Consider the following 18,168-nt stretch of genomic DNA (forward strand, 5'->3'; position numbering starts at 1 on the left):
CAAATACAACTCTGGTACATAAACAGTTTCTACAAGATAAAATTGTGCTTTTTTCATTGTTTTTAAGTTGGCAGATCTTAAAAACATAATGATGTATTGTAAAAAAATGTTTTGCGCGTATTTGAGTATTGGATCTTTTCTGAGTATGTTATTTAAGTGGTTTATGAATGCTAAATTTCAGAAACGTCATGACTTTATGCAATTACTCCGCGACACTCCAGGTGTTCGCAGTTCTTCGTGGGAAGAAGCAAAGAAAGCCATAGAGGGGGACCAACGATACGTGGCCTCGGGAGACGTCGCAGATGAGAAAAAGTGGTTTCACGAGTTCAAAGTATGGGCGTACGAACGCTAAATCCTTTTGATTCTGATTCAGATTTATTTAAAGCCAAGTATGTATTGTGACACTCTCAAGTGTGTTAATTTGTATCTTCGGTCCTGTTTATCTTCAGTAATATAAAAACTGTCATTAATTAACATTAATTTTTATTGTAATTTAATAGTACACATCACTGTTGAAAATACAGCTTTATTTTCAAATAGGAAAAGTCCGCTCTTGAAATTCAAATCTGGAGATATTTCTTTAAAAAACTTATCATGAATTGTTAAAAGTTAGTAATACACCTATATGAGTTGGAAGATCGCTGTTAGAATTGCATCTTCAAACAGCATACTTTCAAGTAAACTTCAAAACTACATTAGCTTTTTAAACAAATTAGAGATTGGCCCTTTTACAACTTTGCCATGCAGTATTTCGGAAAAAAACAACAAACTTAACCCATATTTGACTGTTCGTGTTTGTGTACAAACAAATTTACCAAACTTAAAAATACATCTCTGATATCAGAACTCCTCATCTGTGGCAAAGGGGTATTTATCGCAATCAAATATAGCTCAATGAAAGAAACAGTTTCAAGATAACATTACTCTTAGTCAAATTAGGTGAATTAGGGTATATATGTATTTAATTATTTGTCTTCATCTGTAATTGATGAAAAAAAATCTCTTTTTTCCAGAAAAGTCTACCATTTAAGAAATTACTCCATGATACTCCGGGAATCGAAAGAAATTCATCGTGGCAAATTGCAAAGGAAGTTCTCAAGTCGAAAAAACAATTCCTTGACGAGCAAGAAGACGCACTTCGGGAGGAATGCTTCAACGAGTTCAAAATGAATATGGTAATGATTGCACAGTGTTCACACCGGGTCGTAATAACCTGTGTGTGTGAGTATTATATGTACTTTGAAAAAATAATTTCAATAACGTTTAATTTCGGTTTTAAGCATAGCAACATTGAAGGGTTATACACTCCTATTATAATGGACACCAAAGATCAGTTGATAAAGTGAAGAACTAGTATCCCGAGAATCATAGTTCGAGTCCCATACAGACTGTATATAAGAAAACGGTATTCGTATAAATACGCTGGGATAGCTTACTGGTGTTGTTGAATTGTTGACATTTACAATGCATAAACGGTGTACATATTGCATAAATCGAGCAACGTAACTGTATGTATACAATTTAAATGACGGTCGTTATTTTAATAATTCCTACTGATTTGTTTGATCGGTTGCTCCAAAGCCAAAATCATATTGGGGCGCTCTTGAGTGCGTTTACTGCCTAGCTGCAGCAGTTTGTGTCTTGACGGAAATATTCAGAATGTTTTGAGTATGTCGATCGGATCTTTATTTTCTTTTTCGAAAGGAGAAGTAGTGCGGACTATTTTCTTGCGAACCATCGACATGGCTGCGACGATGTTGATGAAATGCTGTCCTTCGAACCTCTTCTTGAAAATTATTGTAATTTTATTAAACTTTGCACAACTGATAATGTTAATTAGACGGAATGTTACGCGGGAACCAAAAGAATCGCAACTTCCAATATCAATATCTTATCATTTATGACAATATTCTACATCTGTGTTTATGTGGAGGTAGTATTCACTCAACGTACTGTCTCTCAAATAATATGCTATTGTGTTGTAAGCATATACTACCCATTAACATGCTATATAAGTATTCCGTCTAATAATAAAAATAATTCTGCCCACCAGGTTTTTCATTATACTTGACACATGAATTCTTTCGGAATTCTTGATCGAAGGTGTTTCTGTGATATGTGGATTGCAATTTAGAAAGCCGAACGTTCATGTGCGTTGCGTGTCGTTCGTTATTATGATAGGCGAAAATAAAGTTTCGCTCACTAGTAAAATGCCTCACTAAGACTTTTAGGTGTTTTATTTAAATTCAAGGTCTATGTTGCTATTACTAAAAAGTGAATACGTTTTTCCCTAAATAATGTATTGAGATATTGTTGTTTGAATTTGTATTTAAAAACTGAAATCAATGCTTTGCTATGGATTGCACATTTGTTTGACGCGATAATTGTCGCGGACAGTATGCAAAGATACATTGAATGTATTCCAAAACTTTACCAATAACTGAAAAAAACAGTTTTCGCATTGAATTTTGATCTTAATAACGATGTGTTATTTAATAATCCCCAACACAGTATGCATAGGAAAGAGTACCCTTACATGTACCTTTGTATTGATTAGAAAATATAAAGTGACAAACATTAATTTATCCAACAATCTTCTTAAGAATTTTGAAAGTTGTTGATAACATTGGTCAAGATATTTAGAAAAGTATCATTCTATTGGTGCTTAACTTAAAAAAAGTATATTAAATTACTCGGTAACACTATCAAATGATGCTGCAAAGAATGTTTAAATTTTGATTGCTTTACATATAATAAGATAGACGTTATATCTAAAAATATAATTAAACAATGTTTCAGTCTCCATAACAATCCGTGTCATACTTTAGTACTGCTTTTCCTAAACGTCAATGTAAGGGATTTTTATTTCAGGTAGTTACATTTGGGGGATGTCGTGAGCAATTAAGCGATGCCATAACACATGGTCAGCTGGCCCTCAAGCACAATTTGCTGAAAGGTTGGTATTTAAGTAAGATTTCAAACTTATTGCAGCCTTAATGCATATCTGTGGTTGTATGTCATAAGCCGTTTTGAGTAAAAAATAAATACTTAAATAAAAATAACAAATAAGAGATATATTGTGTTTTAAAATTTGCGTATGTTTAGAAAATGAAATCGAAATCGAACTGTGGTTTTCTAACCAACGATCTGGAAGACTCCGTAAAATACAGATTGTGTATTATTCGGTCGCATAATTATAATGCATGTGTTCAATATGTATTAAAAATATGACTTTTGGTATGTAATGTTGGCGTAATAAAAACACCAGAAAGATGTGAACTGCTATTGACACAAAGTCTTCTTTATTTGCTGAAAAAAGATGCTAATGAATAACACAAACATGATAATATTCATAAACAAACTCTGTGAAACCCGCGCATGCAATAAACTAGGAAGTCACATGTATATACTGTATGTGAATATGAAGTTGTTTTTTTTAAAGAGCTGTATCTAGAAAAATGATGACCTATTGTTATCTTCATCGGATAGATAATCCATTTACTAAAATAATCATAATATGGTTTCGCTCGGTTCACCTATGGCGATGCATTTTTATTCATATTAGCAGTAAGTGCTCATGTTGAGGATTGGCCGTCGTGCGTCAACCTTTTCATGCAAACAAAACACCGCTAAAGATATTTTCACCAATCATAAATAAGCAATCGTTGATTGACCCTCTATCAAAAATATTCGTACGTCCATTTGCTCTAAATATGTAGGTAACTAGATCTTAAATATTTCTAAAAGGTTAACAAAACAATTGTGTATGCAATTTCAAGGCTAAGTTGCCTGTTATTATATAAAATGCTATATAGGTATTTAAAATTATTTCTCAAATGGGTAACTTTGGATAACAATCTTACCATCGGTAAGCGTGGTTTCGACAAAATGATTTCAGCGACTTAACATCTACTCCTGTAAAACCACAGATTAAAAAAATGCATGTACATCGTTTAATATACATACACTCTATTAACATAACTCATATTGAGTTGGTTAATCAAGTTCACCGTAGAAAATGATTGAAAATGTTTTTGTTTTTTTTTCATTTAGATATGTTAATGAAACGCCATTAACATATACGTTATTAGTATGCGTACCTTCATAGGATTGTATTTGACATACATGAGATCAATGTCACTTCTTATAATATATATGCTGATAAAGAACACTCGTTTGTGTTATATAAATCAGGCAAACAAATACATATTGTCATAAAATAGTTAAATAATAATCTTGTATTACTCATGTGGGACTACACTTGTGGACAATATCGATTTCACTGTTAATAACCATATAAACAATCCTCTCAAAAACTTTGAAACCTAATATCAGTGTGTATTTACATAAAAACACTATATCAAGACCTACACTGCGTGTTTATATGGAGGATGGGTTCATGGTCATGATTAGTAGATATACAGAAATCGTAACAGGTTAATTACTTAACAATGTTTGAGCGTCTGTAACAACACTTCATACATAGACCTCACCACGGATTTCAATAAAATGGTGATAGTCAATGTCAAGATCATGTTAACAGAAGCAAAAATATTTCGGTTAAATCACTTAAGAACACATTAAGTTTTCAACACCAATATTGAATACAGAACAAAGACTTTACCTCAATAACAATAGCCAAATAAAGAATACTTAGCTATTCAATAAAACCTCAAACATCTACCCTTTATTTTAAAACCTTGCTCGGGATTGCATACAAAGTAAATGGTGTCAAAATCGTCGTTGAAGAAATATTTATGAAAACATTTTATTTTCGAACTCAGTCAAATAATCAGCTTTTGAAATGAAACTTCTTACATACTTACCTTATATTACGGTCTCGCTTGCAATAGCATATGAGATGCGGACTAACACTCACACGCTATCAATTGCTGTCATTTAATATCCCATGTTCGGCATTATCTAACTTCATACATTGAATACTTCATAATGATTCAGCATTTCACATGACTGTAATAGTTTTTTGTAAATTCTAAACGGGCTTTTACTCGGAATCAATGATTTGTTATGGCCAGATAAAAATTGGACGAAATAAGATGAAACTACATTCTTGATACCTGCTCGCGAGATTCTGGCATTGATATTGGCATGGCGAGAGGAGTACGTTTGCCAATAAAACAAAATACTCAATTACCTGTTAGCAATAAATACTTAATTTTATTGGCTACTCCTTTTTAGTAAGCGACATCGTTTTGAGGTCTTCTGCAAAAACGTGTGTCCAATGAGAAAAATTAGCCGCGGTCTTAGGTAAAATAACGTCTTGAAAGTTGTCAGATGCTTACTTCCGATTTCACAATTGATAACGTCCTGTCGTAGAAAGTTATATGTTGATGCACGTCTTTGATATTTTTTAGCTCGCCTGTTTTCGGAAAAATCCGAGGTTTTGTCATAGCCAGCTCGTCGTCCGCCGTCTGGCGTCCGGCGTTCGCCGTCCGCCGTGCTAAAACCTTTACATTGGCTCTAAAATCAAAGTGCTTACACCCACAACTTTGAATTCAATTCTTTACTATGAACTTTGATGAGTTATACACGCCACATCCATATTTGGGGCACTAGGTCAAAGATCAAGGTCACTGTAACATCTAAAAAAAATTATGACAAGCTTTCATTTATTCAAAACTGCACTCGCAGCCGAGCGTTAGCACCCTTTGAGCGGTGCTCTTGTTAAGTCAAAATATTCTGTGATTAATAAAGTTTAAACACAATAACTTGAACATAAACACCCAGTAAATTATCAAGACAGTGCCTGGTGAAAGTAAAAGTCAATAAAAACTGAATTGTAAACAGCTGGGTTTTTTTAATTTCGTTTCGGAATGCACAGTGTTCCAATGTTGTAGATATTGGTTCAAAGCTGTGCAAACAAGTCCTTTACAATTATTCTTAACTTACACTTTTTCAGTGAAGTAAAGCGATTCTATGTGTATATGTTGTATACACATTACAAATTTTACATTTAGGATACCTTTACTTAAATCACAATATACAGGGTTTTTGTTAACTGGTTAATCCTCTTTTGTGTTTCCATTAATTCGTCTTCTAATTATTATCAAGGCCGTAAGAGAATGGTTCAATCTACGTTTAGGCTATTGCTTATGCAATCATGAGTGTGCCTTAACATTCTTTTTGAAAGTCCATATTTTATTTATTTTTTGTGTTCATGGTTTGGTTGTGATTTTACTCCATTTTAAAAAGTTACTGTATATTAATTACTTCAATACGGTCATTTAAACTACTCAGTGTTAATGGGCAATCTTACCCTTGCGTTACGGTCTATAGGTAATAACTGTCAGTGGCCAGTGTACTTACAGTTGACCTTCCTAAATAAGAGGTATAGGCATAATAACTATCACAATAGATTCATAACTGTATCCAATAAATGTATCATCTAATTTCGGGATTGAAATCCAATTTGCATACAAATTCCCGGATTAAAATGCTCTTGCTATTCCAACTGAGCAGATTGGGAACTGAAACTCTGTTAGGCATCCTACAATATCTTTGTGTTACAGTTTATTCGTTTTGAGACAACATGACCTGAAAACAAGAAAGAAATAACACTATATGAAGATTATGCATGTTTTTCACTTAGAAGCCAACAGTTATTTGAACATATCATCAGAAACTTAAATAATTTGTCCACCCTATCAGGATTAAAGGGGATATGCACGATTTTGTCAAATATTTATGAATGTATATTCAATGTGTAAAATACTTATTATATACATATATATATTTAAATATAAATTAAAATAAAAGTTAAGAAGAACATGTGTTGAAAAATGCGAAGCGAAATAAGCCTAATATTTAATTTTGAAATCGAAAATGTCTGTTCAGTCAAAATCGCCAGCATGTTTTTCATGCATGTCTGATGTGAATCTTAATTTAGTTTTAGTGCAGATTCGTTCATACGACACAAATACACATTTTTGTTTCCTAACAAATACGAGTTTAAGTGTCGGCATCGGCTTTAACCAGCCAATTTACTGAAGTAAACAATACTTGATTTCTAGTACCATATACAGATTGTTAATTGATGTTATTTAGCATTCCTAGGCCATATGCATATGCTGGTTTAAGATTGCAAGAATCACTTGTTGACATAGCAATCGTGCATACTCCCTTTTAAACTGAACACCAGCAAATGCTCAGTTATGCTCAGTTACATTCATGAACTCACACGAATGTAAAATATTGGAATTGCGAACAAGCAACATCGCGGGGAATAAAACAAACAGTATAATACAACAACTGCTACTACGGAATACACTATTTCAAATAAATAACAAAATCTCAACAACTGTTTGCACAAATGGAATAAACGGCAACTTTCTTCAACGTGAAAAATTACTGTTCTTGAATTGTTTGCTATACCAAACATCATATATCTCCTTACAGCCCTACAAGGCCCGAACAAAAGTATAATCAACGAACTTATAATAAAAACATTCAAATGTCTTAGGAATATGAAACCGGATAAAATCAAACAACAAATAATAATACAGGATTACGGACGAGTTGGACTCAAAATGATTGACATAGAAAGTTTTATGGACGGTTTAACGGCAAGTTGGATCGAATGTTTTATATTCCAGCCTGAATCAAAACTGACGGCTCCTTACAGTTATTTTTAAGACAACTATGGAAACTGTTTCATTGTGAAAACCAAATTCAAAGTTATTGCGCTAAACTAAATATCACAAGGAATACAGACAATATAGGAACAGAAATAATTTGGAATGATTCACATATAAAAAAACACACTGGTGTACTGTTTTACAAACAAATGGCATGACAGAGGTTGAACTTATTGAACATATGTATGACTATAGAGCTCGAGATTTCTAGACTAGCCTATTTAGAACATATTTAGAATATACCAAATTTCTCAAATATTATACACAAATTTAAAGCAACCAATTACATTTGAAAGCTGAAAACAGAAATTATCAGTTATCATACACCTGAATACCTAATTTCACTGATAAACAAACAAAATCTGCACATTTATTTACTCCAAATTGATCATATTAAATAGTCCGGCCACTGTAAAGTCCATTATCAAATGGGAAACACTATTTAACAAAGATAATTTTGAAGAATATCTATGTTAAACCTCCTTTGCTTACAAAAGATACCAAACTCAGAGAATTCCAGTATGAATATATGAGGAGAATTATTCCGAAAACACGATTTTTACTGCAATGCGATTTACAAACCCTCAAATTTATGTGATTTTGGTTGCATGACGACTGACTCACGATCGCTTGCTAGTAGTATAAACTTGTTTCTTTTTTTTTGCCTTTTACTATACATTTGTAAGTTTTAGTATTGTTTTGTTATACATAGGCGAATAAACATTGCAAATGGATAAAGCTTATTGTAACTTTTTAAGTTCTATTTATCGCTACAACTTGTGTTTAACGTCATGATCTGCTTGTATCTCGTAAAATAATTTTTTAATAATTATAAAAATCGCGATGTAACATTGTGCTATTACACAAGCATTAATCGGCGAACAATTATACGCCCAAGTTATTCAATAAAAAGGGACGATAAATTATATAACTGTACGTAGCTTATTGACTTTTATTGAATTTTGGTTGAATTTTATAATGCATAATTTGCAATAGAACTTTTCTGTCAAATTCTCGAAACGATGTTATTAAATTTGTTTGTAATAGTGAAGATTTCACTGCAAATTACTTCATATAAATAAGTCTTCTATGTATCCGATCATTTTGATCGTTTTTATTTCAGTCTTAAATATACCACATGCGTTTTAAATTCATTACCGATTGTCGTTAAAAGAAATTTCTGTTTAAATACATATTTTATTTTAGAGTACGAAACACCGTCGAACGGCCCCTTTGCGGTTTATAAGGTAGATGATTTCATTGACAGAATAAACTTCGCAGTCGAAGGGGTAAATACTTTTTTAATTTATTAGGAGCAAAAGGCATGTACTGTGATACCACATTGATTATATTTCATTTTCAGATTGAAACATACGCCTAAGAAATAAATCGGTGTTTGTTAAGTTTTGTCATTAAACATTTGATGATTATCTGCAGTGTACGCCTCTCATGCATGCATTTGTCAAAATTGAGTAATTGACGTGATGTTTAGTATTCATATTTTATTGCAGTACTACAATATGGAATATCAAGCTACGGGTAATTTCAAGATACTTTCCATCGACCAAATAGATATGAGCTTTAGATACATCGCAAGTTCGGAATCCACTGTAGAAATAAAATGTAAGTTTTTATCATTTAACAAAACTGGAGTTTACAAAGACTTTTAAACTTCATCATTTATCTAGTGACTAATTTTCTGCGTTCTGATTAATTTACAAAATAAATGTAACTTTGTAACGCCCTAATTGGACATTAACACTCTAAAGTAGTTATCGTATTTATTGTATATAGTTCTATATTCTTAAGTTATCTTAGTTTTGCAGAATAGTTGTTATTTTATGTTGATGGGAGTAACACGGTAAGTTAAATATTCGGGGAATTAAACTATAAACCACATTACTTTAATCAAGGGTTTTTGTGCTGACAATAACTATTTATACTAAAATTTCCGTTTGCAAGGCATACCTTGAAACAAAGTGAAGGGATATGTCTGTATTTCGAAAGTAATGAGGTCTTTCCGCTCCTAAGGTTGCGGTATGTGTGGAGCCGGAGTGGATCCAAGCACTCTTATCTAATTAATTTATCAGACGCACGAAACTTGTTTCATTGGACACTTAAAATTATAAAAGAAGGTTGAACATATGCATATACCGTTTCCAAATGTTCGCAATTGCGCCAAAACTTGATTTTACAGTTGATGGTGTCCATTAAATTGTTTAGAAGTGATAAAACTTCGTAAACGCTTAAATAAAGGTAAATGATGTATAGAGAATAACATGTTTCTGCCTATTCTTTTATCATACCTCTACGTCCCCAATTTTAAAGAAATTATGAAAAAAATCGCTGAAAAGCTGCATTTTTAGCGGGAAAGAATATGATTTTTGTAGTTTGACTTTTTTATAATGACGTCATGAGAACTTGCTCTTTATATTTTAAACATGTTCTTGCTGTTTGTGTTGCATTTTGTGTTTAAAATATATTACATCTTGGTATCAGATTGTTTGTTTTGTTGAATCTTATTCGATTTGACTTAAATAATTATTTTATAGTTTATTCTGAGTAATATGACCTACCTCCTATCATCGACTAATATACGAACTTCCTGTTGAAGTAATATACAAATATATATCATGCAATATTATATCAGGCCGATACCAACGCGGTGGTATTATAAAAAGCCATGTTATGTTCGCATGGTATATGCCGCTTAACTTAATTTGTATTGATAGCAAACATAAATGTAAAACGTAACACAATTATAAACAGCTATTTCAATTGGTTTAAACAAATTGGTAAGTTTTTCAACGGCTTTTTGCTCCAAGAAATATTGTGCGAACGAAAATAAAAACAATTTATATATCGATTTCGAAAGTCAGAGGCGGTCAAAACTTGCAGAATAAATGTATTGTGTCAACAATTATTGACTTTTATGCTAAACACATTAAACGCTTGATATATTCGTATGCCTTTAGCATCCTGAACAACGAACTTACATAATATCACATACTCACAGAAAAAATAAAAAATCAACACCATAGTGCGAGGCTGCAATAAACACCTAGTAACACAATTCACAAGGGAAACAATACCTTGAGATTTAAGAAAGAAATACAATCCATACTAGACGCACGAATAAATGGAATGCGCACGGCCAACCGACTCAAGAAGCTAGGAGACTGATACTTATCGCATCAAAAAACATAAACTCCCAAGACAAAAACTGCTAGGGAGAAAAGACTTCAACATTTAAAATAGAACGAAACAACACAAAGCTTTTAAATCTTTACAAAACCATACACGCGTAACATGAAGAAGAAGAAAGAATACCCTTGTTTGCTAGAGCGGCCGAACATGCTTTAGCTCTCGCAAACTTAAAGAAAAGTAAAACTTCATGACGAATTGCTGTAGAGAAAGAGGTCCAGCAGGTAGGAACAGATATTACCAGCAATTATAAAAATGCACATGAAGCCATGATAACACATCACACAGAAGAAATGAAGACAGCTGACAAACGGAGAAAAGAAATCATCACGCTATCCAAAATCACCAATGAAATAATCCAACACTTCGGCATCACAGCCCTCCAGAAGCTGTTGAACATCGTCAATGTCAGCTGGGTGCAGGACCAAGTACGCTAGTGCTGGAAAGGAGCCAGATTCATTTCTGTCACAAAGAACGTACGGAACAAGTTGAAACTCGTGAGCTACAGACCACTCAAACTTGCTAGCTAAATCTGCAAGAACATGGACGTATTACAAAATAGCGCAAGCTATTGCAACTGGAAAAAGAGCGCCAGAGCCAGCCGATTTGAGAGGATACAATAGATAAGAAAGAAAAGACAACACACATTGCCGAGGTTATAGAGGATCCATCCCATGTCCAAAATGGGACCGTTTATGTTTTCATAGATCTATAGAGAGTTTTCGATTACAGTGTGGATGGACGCGCCCCTTATGATGCTTCTCTTTAGTGGTATAAAGTGCAACGTGTACCGATGGACCAAGTCGTACCGTAACAAACGGAGAGTTCGTGCCACGGTAGACGATGTATGTGGGCAGATTGTATAGCTGCGCTGGTATAAAGTGCAACGTGTACCGATGAACCAAGTCGTACCGTATCGTTCGGAGAGTTCGTGCCACGGTAGACGGTGTTTGTGGGCAGACTGTACAGCTGCGCTAAGGGATCCGACAAGAAGAAGGTTAGCCTACTCCTTGTTAATACTCTTCATCAAAGACATCGTATCAGAAATACTTTACAAGTACACGCAGTCCAGTATGCAGATAACCCGTTGCTCCTATGCACAGAACAATAAGCACCAACCGCCACATACAGAAAGCAGTTGGCTCTCGAAAAGATCTCAGCTTGGGCTGCCAACTGGTGTGCAATCATCAAAAAGAAGAAATTTTCAGAAACCTTTTTCTGTCTTATAACCTGATCATAAACAACACCTCGATCCAGTATGAAAAAAGACAGACTTACTTCAGGGCAATATCTAAAAAAAATAGTATGACAGGCATACATAAGGAACAGAACGTAGAGAAAATTCAAGAATGAAAACAATGTAACATCCCAAATAAGCTGAGGGCAACAGTGAGGAGCCAATTCAAAGATCTCAATCACTTGTATTAAGGCAGTGGAAGACCTCACTTTTTGTACGGCTCAAATTCCATGATAATGCTTAGTCGAGAACTAGCGTTTACGCAACAACTCCGGTGCAGTAATATCCACGCAAATAAGAGACATGAAACAAGACATTCCTCTACTAAACAACGTAGGAAATGTAAAATTTGAAGCATATCAAGTACGCAATGGTCATAGAGGATCACCTAAAATACAGAACAGTGAGCGGCGTTGGAGTAGATAAATGCATGCTGAATGAGCATCAGAATCAACGGCCAACAAATATAATCGTTGAACCGTACTGACGATCCGCCCCTTGGAAATAACACAAAGAAACATAACCATATGAGCGGCAAACCCCATATCATCAACCAAAAGACTTGAACATTTACGCGAGCAAGAACGCCTTTACATTGACCATGCTCGACGAAAGGTTCCGCCAGGAAGCATCAATAAGGGCCTTCACAGACGGGTCATCAACAAATAAACTTAAGAGATTTGGAACTGGAGCGTGCGTGTAATATCCAGATGTACAGTGGTAGGCAGAGTCAACTCCAACTGGTACAAACTACACAGCTGATGTCAGAGCCTTGATCCAGGCTGCGAATGTAATCAGAAGCAAAGAAGACAGAGGCTCACGAATAGTCTTATTAATATATGCTTTTTTTATTCCTAGAAGTACCATCAGTACGCAAACTACTCCTGACAGCACATTACAAAACATATAGTGCTTCGGACCTGTAATCAACTGGATCGTGCTAACTGTGAAATTCTTGGAAACGACGTTCCAATGCATTTGAAAGCATTCTCACCAAAAGCTAATTCATTAACAGTTTATATATTAAAAATCTTGCAACATTTATTTTTAAAGCAGCTAAACTTTAACAGAATTATATTATCAATAGTTTCTATCCATATACTACTGTCTGTTTGTAGTCATAGCATTAAACGCTTTATGTATACACTTTCTTAGAGCATTCCATTATATTTAAATAAGATACGACTCTACAATATGCATATTATATACTTACCTTAAATTAGTTTGTAACGGTAAACACTGTTATAAATATATACATCTGTTTAAAATAGCTGTTTAATTTCAATATGCATGTCTTTAGAGTTGCAAATTCCTTTTATTGTTAAATCTTAATTTATATTACTAAAAAATCATATATGTATATGCCTGTATGTAATTGACCACTGTTGACTACATTGTTATATGTATGTGTACTCATGGGCTTCAAGTCTAGTGCATTTTGAAATAAAACCTATATTTACAGCATTGGGCTTTGAACCAAAATACGGTCTGACAAACGATACTAAGAACGGGCATGCAGTGTACAAATACGATGTTTTGAGAGAGCTGGAACATTACAACTTAACGGACGTATTTGACAAGTACGTGTACTTAATAAAAAAAATCTGCTTAAATATATTTTAAACGAGCCATTTTTTGTTTAAAAGTTTTTTCATATACATGCATTTTGCTCAGTGTCCCCTGTTTATACATCTTAACTCGTAATTCACATTTGCAGCACCCTTGATGTAACTTTGACTGCGTCATTGCATTCGTTTCGTGTTCTAAGAAAAGGTGCCTTCCTATGTCTACGGATTCAGATAAATGTAAGCTAACGTTGTACTAAATCCTAAATAAATATTTGATTATCATTTAATCTCGAATAATGCTGAATAAAGAAGTTTACAACTCATTGCGCTCTTGTATTTAACCAAACCATGCAGAAAGTCTTTAAGTAACAGCAGATTATGTTTATGTGATGGGTTCTATCACCAAACGCTGATAAAAGCATTTACAATTATTAACGGTGATATTGTTTTCGCATACTAGTAATTCAAATCGGCCATGCGCTTATCATATTATTCTGACTTCCTTATTAGATTGAGTACAGCGATATAGACTTCAACGGTGAAGTGGACATTGAACTCCAAACTACCACGACAACAGCTGCTTGTCAACGGATGAATATCAACGCAACTGGTAATTATTAAATAGTCATGGATGCAGAAAGTAGATGACTCCGTCGAAAATAAAGCGTCGATAAATATATAGAAGTCGATATAGAAGTTACATGAAATGGCAAACATAAATTGGCATGTAGTTCGTGTACGCTAATGACTTAAACAAAGTAAACCTAAATGTATAAGTGCGTTTATTAAATAACACTCATTCACATGTCTGTTTTTTTCGCGTTTCGTCAGCGTAAGAGCCATGTGTAATAGTTGTACTAAAATTTGGTCCAGAACATATCTTACAAAACGGAATGAGGTATCATTTTGAAACTAAATAGATAGGTGGGTCTTATTTAGGGAGTGTGCGATGCAGTGCTCAACACTCGCAACACTTTCTATATCATGTTTAGAGTTATTGTCCGTTGTAATATTGCGCCCTTACATTTTCCGGATAATATTTGAAAACTATAAGAGTGATAAAATTTAAACTTAAAAAAGTAGGCTGATGTGATTGAGAGGATGTATACTGCAGAAGAGCCGCCATAACTCTTACTTATATGTTGAAGGATTTATTTTTCTTTTCTGTTTTATTTTAATTGTATCTGGTGTCCGATGCATACCTCAAAAACAAAAAAGAGGCACCTAAAGGTATACAACAATCCCATTTGCGCCATGGGCAAAGGCATAATAGCCATCATTATGTTCTTTTAGTTATTAGCTTTCGTTCATTAATTTGATATTTTATCCGGAGCAGATCTTGTAAACTGTAAGAGTTATCGACAAGGTAGGTAATGACGAGGATATCCAGTGAGCGAGAGCTATAACTCTTGCTTTCTTATTGTCAGAGGTGTGTCCTTTGTTTATTTATTTACTTTAAGTTAATTTGTGCCCGCCATTTGTTGCAAACATGGAACACTAAAACCTTGATAGATAGATCTTCTTTGGAGGAAGTGAATTTCACAAGAGCACATCTTATTAGGTTTTGCTATGTTTTTATTTTAAACTTTGATTTTGTCGGAAGTGATCAAGAGTTCTAACTCTTGTTTCCAAATATTGATGGTTATTTCTCAGTGTTAATCTATTACATTAACTATTTATTTTAGGAAAATCTTATAATTTAATATGTAGTTCGATCTCATAATTTGTGTGTACTTTCAAAGTTCATAGTTTGGTCCATTATGCATTTTTATTCGATTAAGACAGACAAACCACTTGCCTAATTTAAAAGGGCCGTTTAACGTTTTGGTAAATTAAAAGAAGTTGTTTCAGATTCGCAAATTTTCGTTTTAGTTATGATATTTTTGAGGAAATAGTAATACTGACCATTTACCATGCTCTTAAATATCTTTTATATGCATCTTTTGACGATTTGAAAACCTGAAAAGTATAAAGCGTCGTGCAACGCGAAACGATTGAATAATTTGGAAAGTTCTGTTGTTGTCCTTATATAGGTAAAAAATACATCCGCTCTAAGCATGAGCATGGATGGTCGAGAGGTCTAGGCATATAAAGCATTTAATGACAAGCTTCGATACATGGCAAAATCTGTTAGACGGCCCCTTTAACACGTAGGAAACATTTGGCTAATATTTTATAGTCAGACGAAATGGTCGCTGAGCAAAATAAATCTGCAAAAAAGTAATTGGTTGTTTCAGAACTACATAAAATGACATTTTCGTTTAGGAAAAGACCCGACAGCAGCCAATTTGCACCATGTGTCATTTACTAGAATCAATATTTAAAAAAACTGTTGACTTGATCAAACATACTTTTATTTCATGTTACGATTTTTTTACGAATTTAAGGTTCGAAAAATCTGCCGAACATCTTATCTATTTGTTATTGGCCAACTAATTAATTTAATTTATTCAATCCGCTTCAATAAGAAGTGTTATCAATACTATTGGCAATATAGAAAATCGATTTTAATACTAATTATTGTTAGAAAATAAAATAAAATAATGGATTAAGCAGTAAATCGTTTTTATGAAAATTAAGTGGGCGAGTTTCACTTGAGAACATGGGATAATGATGACATTAGCAGGGATTAGGAAAAAAAGGAGTTTCACACACTTGTTATTTGTTTAAAACTTGCGTATTTTATCAAATACTGAATTCGTGTCTTATGATGTTTTCTTTTCATGGTTGGGGAATCTCGTAAAGTGTCCATGTTTTCCTTTCAGATGCGGCGATGTGTGACGATAACAGTCTGTACTTCCCTGTTCTTGTTGTTGTCGGCGTCACGTGTGTTCTTGACGGACTGAGTGTTTTTACTGGATTAATCATGTTTTGCAAGTATTGTGGCACGGTATGTATTTATTTTGAAGTATTATATTCCATTCAGAATGCATGTCGGGTCTATTCACTAATCTTTAAAATGAAATTTGTAACACATACAACTACTGTTATATTGACGTAATATGAAAATAAAATCTCATATGACCAGATGTGCGAACGAACACAGCTTTTAAGACAGAACAACGTCGAGTCAGCGGTATTTATTTATGTTATAAACCTAAAACCATTTAAAGGTGTAAATGAATTGATGCACCAACGGTTCCATACTTTCTGATAATATTCAAAGACAAAATAACACTCGACGATGCTAACGACACGCTTGTTGTTCTGTTGTTTACATATGGATTTTTGAACAGGTTTTAAACAAAATTAAGTTGAAAATCTGGCTAAAATAATGGGGTATGGCGGACGTGCGGACGTGCTGGCGGGCGTTGCCAAATTGGTGGTTTTTGATTGGTACCTTTAGACAATTAGAAATGAAAGTTAGACTTGTTGTAAACACTTTGTACTGTATGCTGAAGTGCTCTAATAAGTCTAATAACAAGACAATATCCTAAGGCCTCTTTAATAACTTCAGCCCACTTAACTTAAGCTCAGGTTATAAAACTAACATACTAATGGGTGCCACATTAATAGATTGTTTGGTGTATATGTGTCCATTTTAGTGCACATGGAGAACTTGTCTCGATTTGTGTGTCTAACTGTTTTGCTTAGATAGTAAGCAGGAAGGGGGCCCAGGGTGTGATGTTGAGATTGATAGATAAAATGTTGACAAGCAGAGGTACCAAAGAATGAAGATGGAGGAGGAAGTACACATATTTTTGTATCCTAATCCGTCACAAAGAAAAGCAACTCCAGCGCTGACGAAACGTGATTTGTGTAGGCAACCAGACAAGGGCAAAATAAAAGCAAATCTTATAAATCTTAATGCAAATAAATATTTCACTTTCCAATATCTTAGATCTGATACACCACGATGCCTATACCACGTGACTTTTTAAGATCTGTGTTGGGGGAATAAAGCGCGATCCAGTTAAATTTTTTAATGATGTCTTTTTTAAATATTTCACCATTTTTAATGGGATTTAGTGGAGAGCCCGCTCATTCGTGAGAGTTTTCTATAGGTATCATTATCTTTTTTTTTAAATAACTATTTTATCAGTAAAGTGCAACCGCGCGTTTGTAATTTGAAATCCCCACACTGATCCGACAATTTTCTAACCGTACAAACGCGCGGCTGCACTTAACTAAAACAAATACTTATTTGTTTAAAAAGATCATGATACCTATAGAATGAGCGGGCTCTCCATTTTATCCCAATGAAAATGGTAAAATATTCAAAAAGAGATTCTTAAAAATGTTAGCTGGCTCGCGCTTTATTCTCCCAACACAGATCCGAAAAAGTCACGTGGTATAGGCACCGTGTACACTACATGTCTATTTTTATTGCCACGTTCTTGTTATAAAATATCAAATACTGATACGTTTCTTTTTTTGCCTATTTATGAGACAGTATCACCTAGTTCAGCTACTCAATGCCGGTCAAGAAAACCCTCCTTATCGAAGTAGGAAATCTATTTATGCGACAGTTCCAAGATCATCCCTCCTATGTTATACAATATAT

General features: G+C 33.9%; 1 protein-coding gene across 6 annotated transcripts in view; it reads left to right on the top strand.

The window, feature by feature from the left end:
* Positions 1-18,168, top strand: part of LOC127844884 (transcription elongation regulator 1-like) — a 44,597-nt gene that overhangs the window by 19,804 nt on the left and 6,625 nt on the right. For all 6 annotated transcript variants that reach the window (XM_052375423.1, XM_052375422.1, XM_052375427.1 and 3 more), the window contains exons 9-17: positions 182-331; positions 1,014-1,175; positions 2,872-2,956; positions 8,862-8,944; positions 9,167-9,278; positions 13,559-13,676; positions 13,814-13,901; positions 14,175-14,274; positions 16,430-16,554. In XM_052375423.1, the coding sequence (XP_052231383.1) occupies positions 182-331; positions 1,014-1,175; positions 2,872-2,956; positions 8,862-8,944; positions 9,167-9,278; positions 13,559-13,676; positions 13,814-13,901; positions 14,175-14,274; positions 16,430-16,554 (1,023 nt within the window). The remainder of the gene's footprint in view (positions 1-181; positions 332-1,013; positions 1,176-2,871; positions 2,957-8,861; positions 8,945-9,166; positions 9,279-13,558; positions 13,677-13,813; positions 13,902-14,174; positions 14,275-16,429; positions 16,555-18,168) is intronic.

Source organism: Dreissena polymorpha, chromosome 9 (genome assembly GCF_020536995.1).
Source record: "Dreissena polymorpha isolate Duluth1 chromosome 9, UMN_Dpol_1.0, whole genome shotgun sequence".
Lineage (NCBI taxonomy): Eukaryota > Metazoa > Mollusca > Bivalvia > Myida > Dreissenidae > Dreissena > Dreissena polymorpha.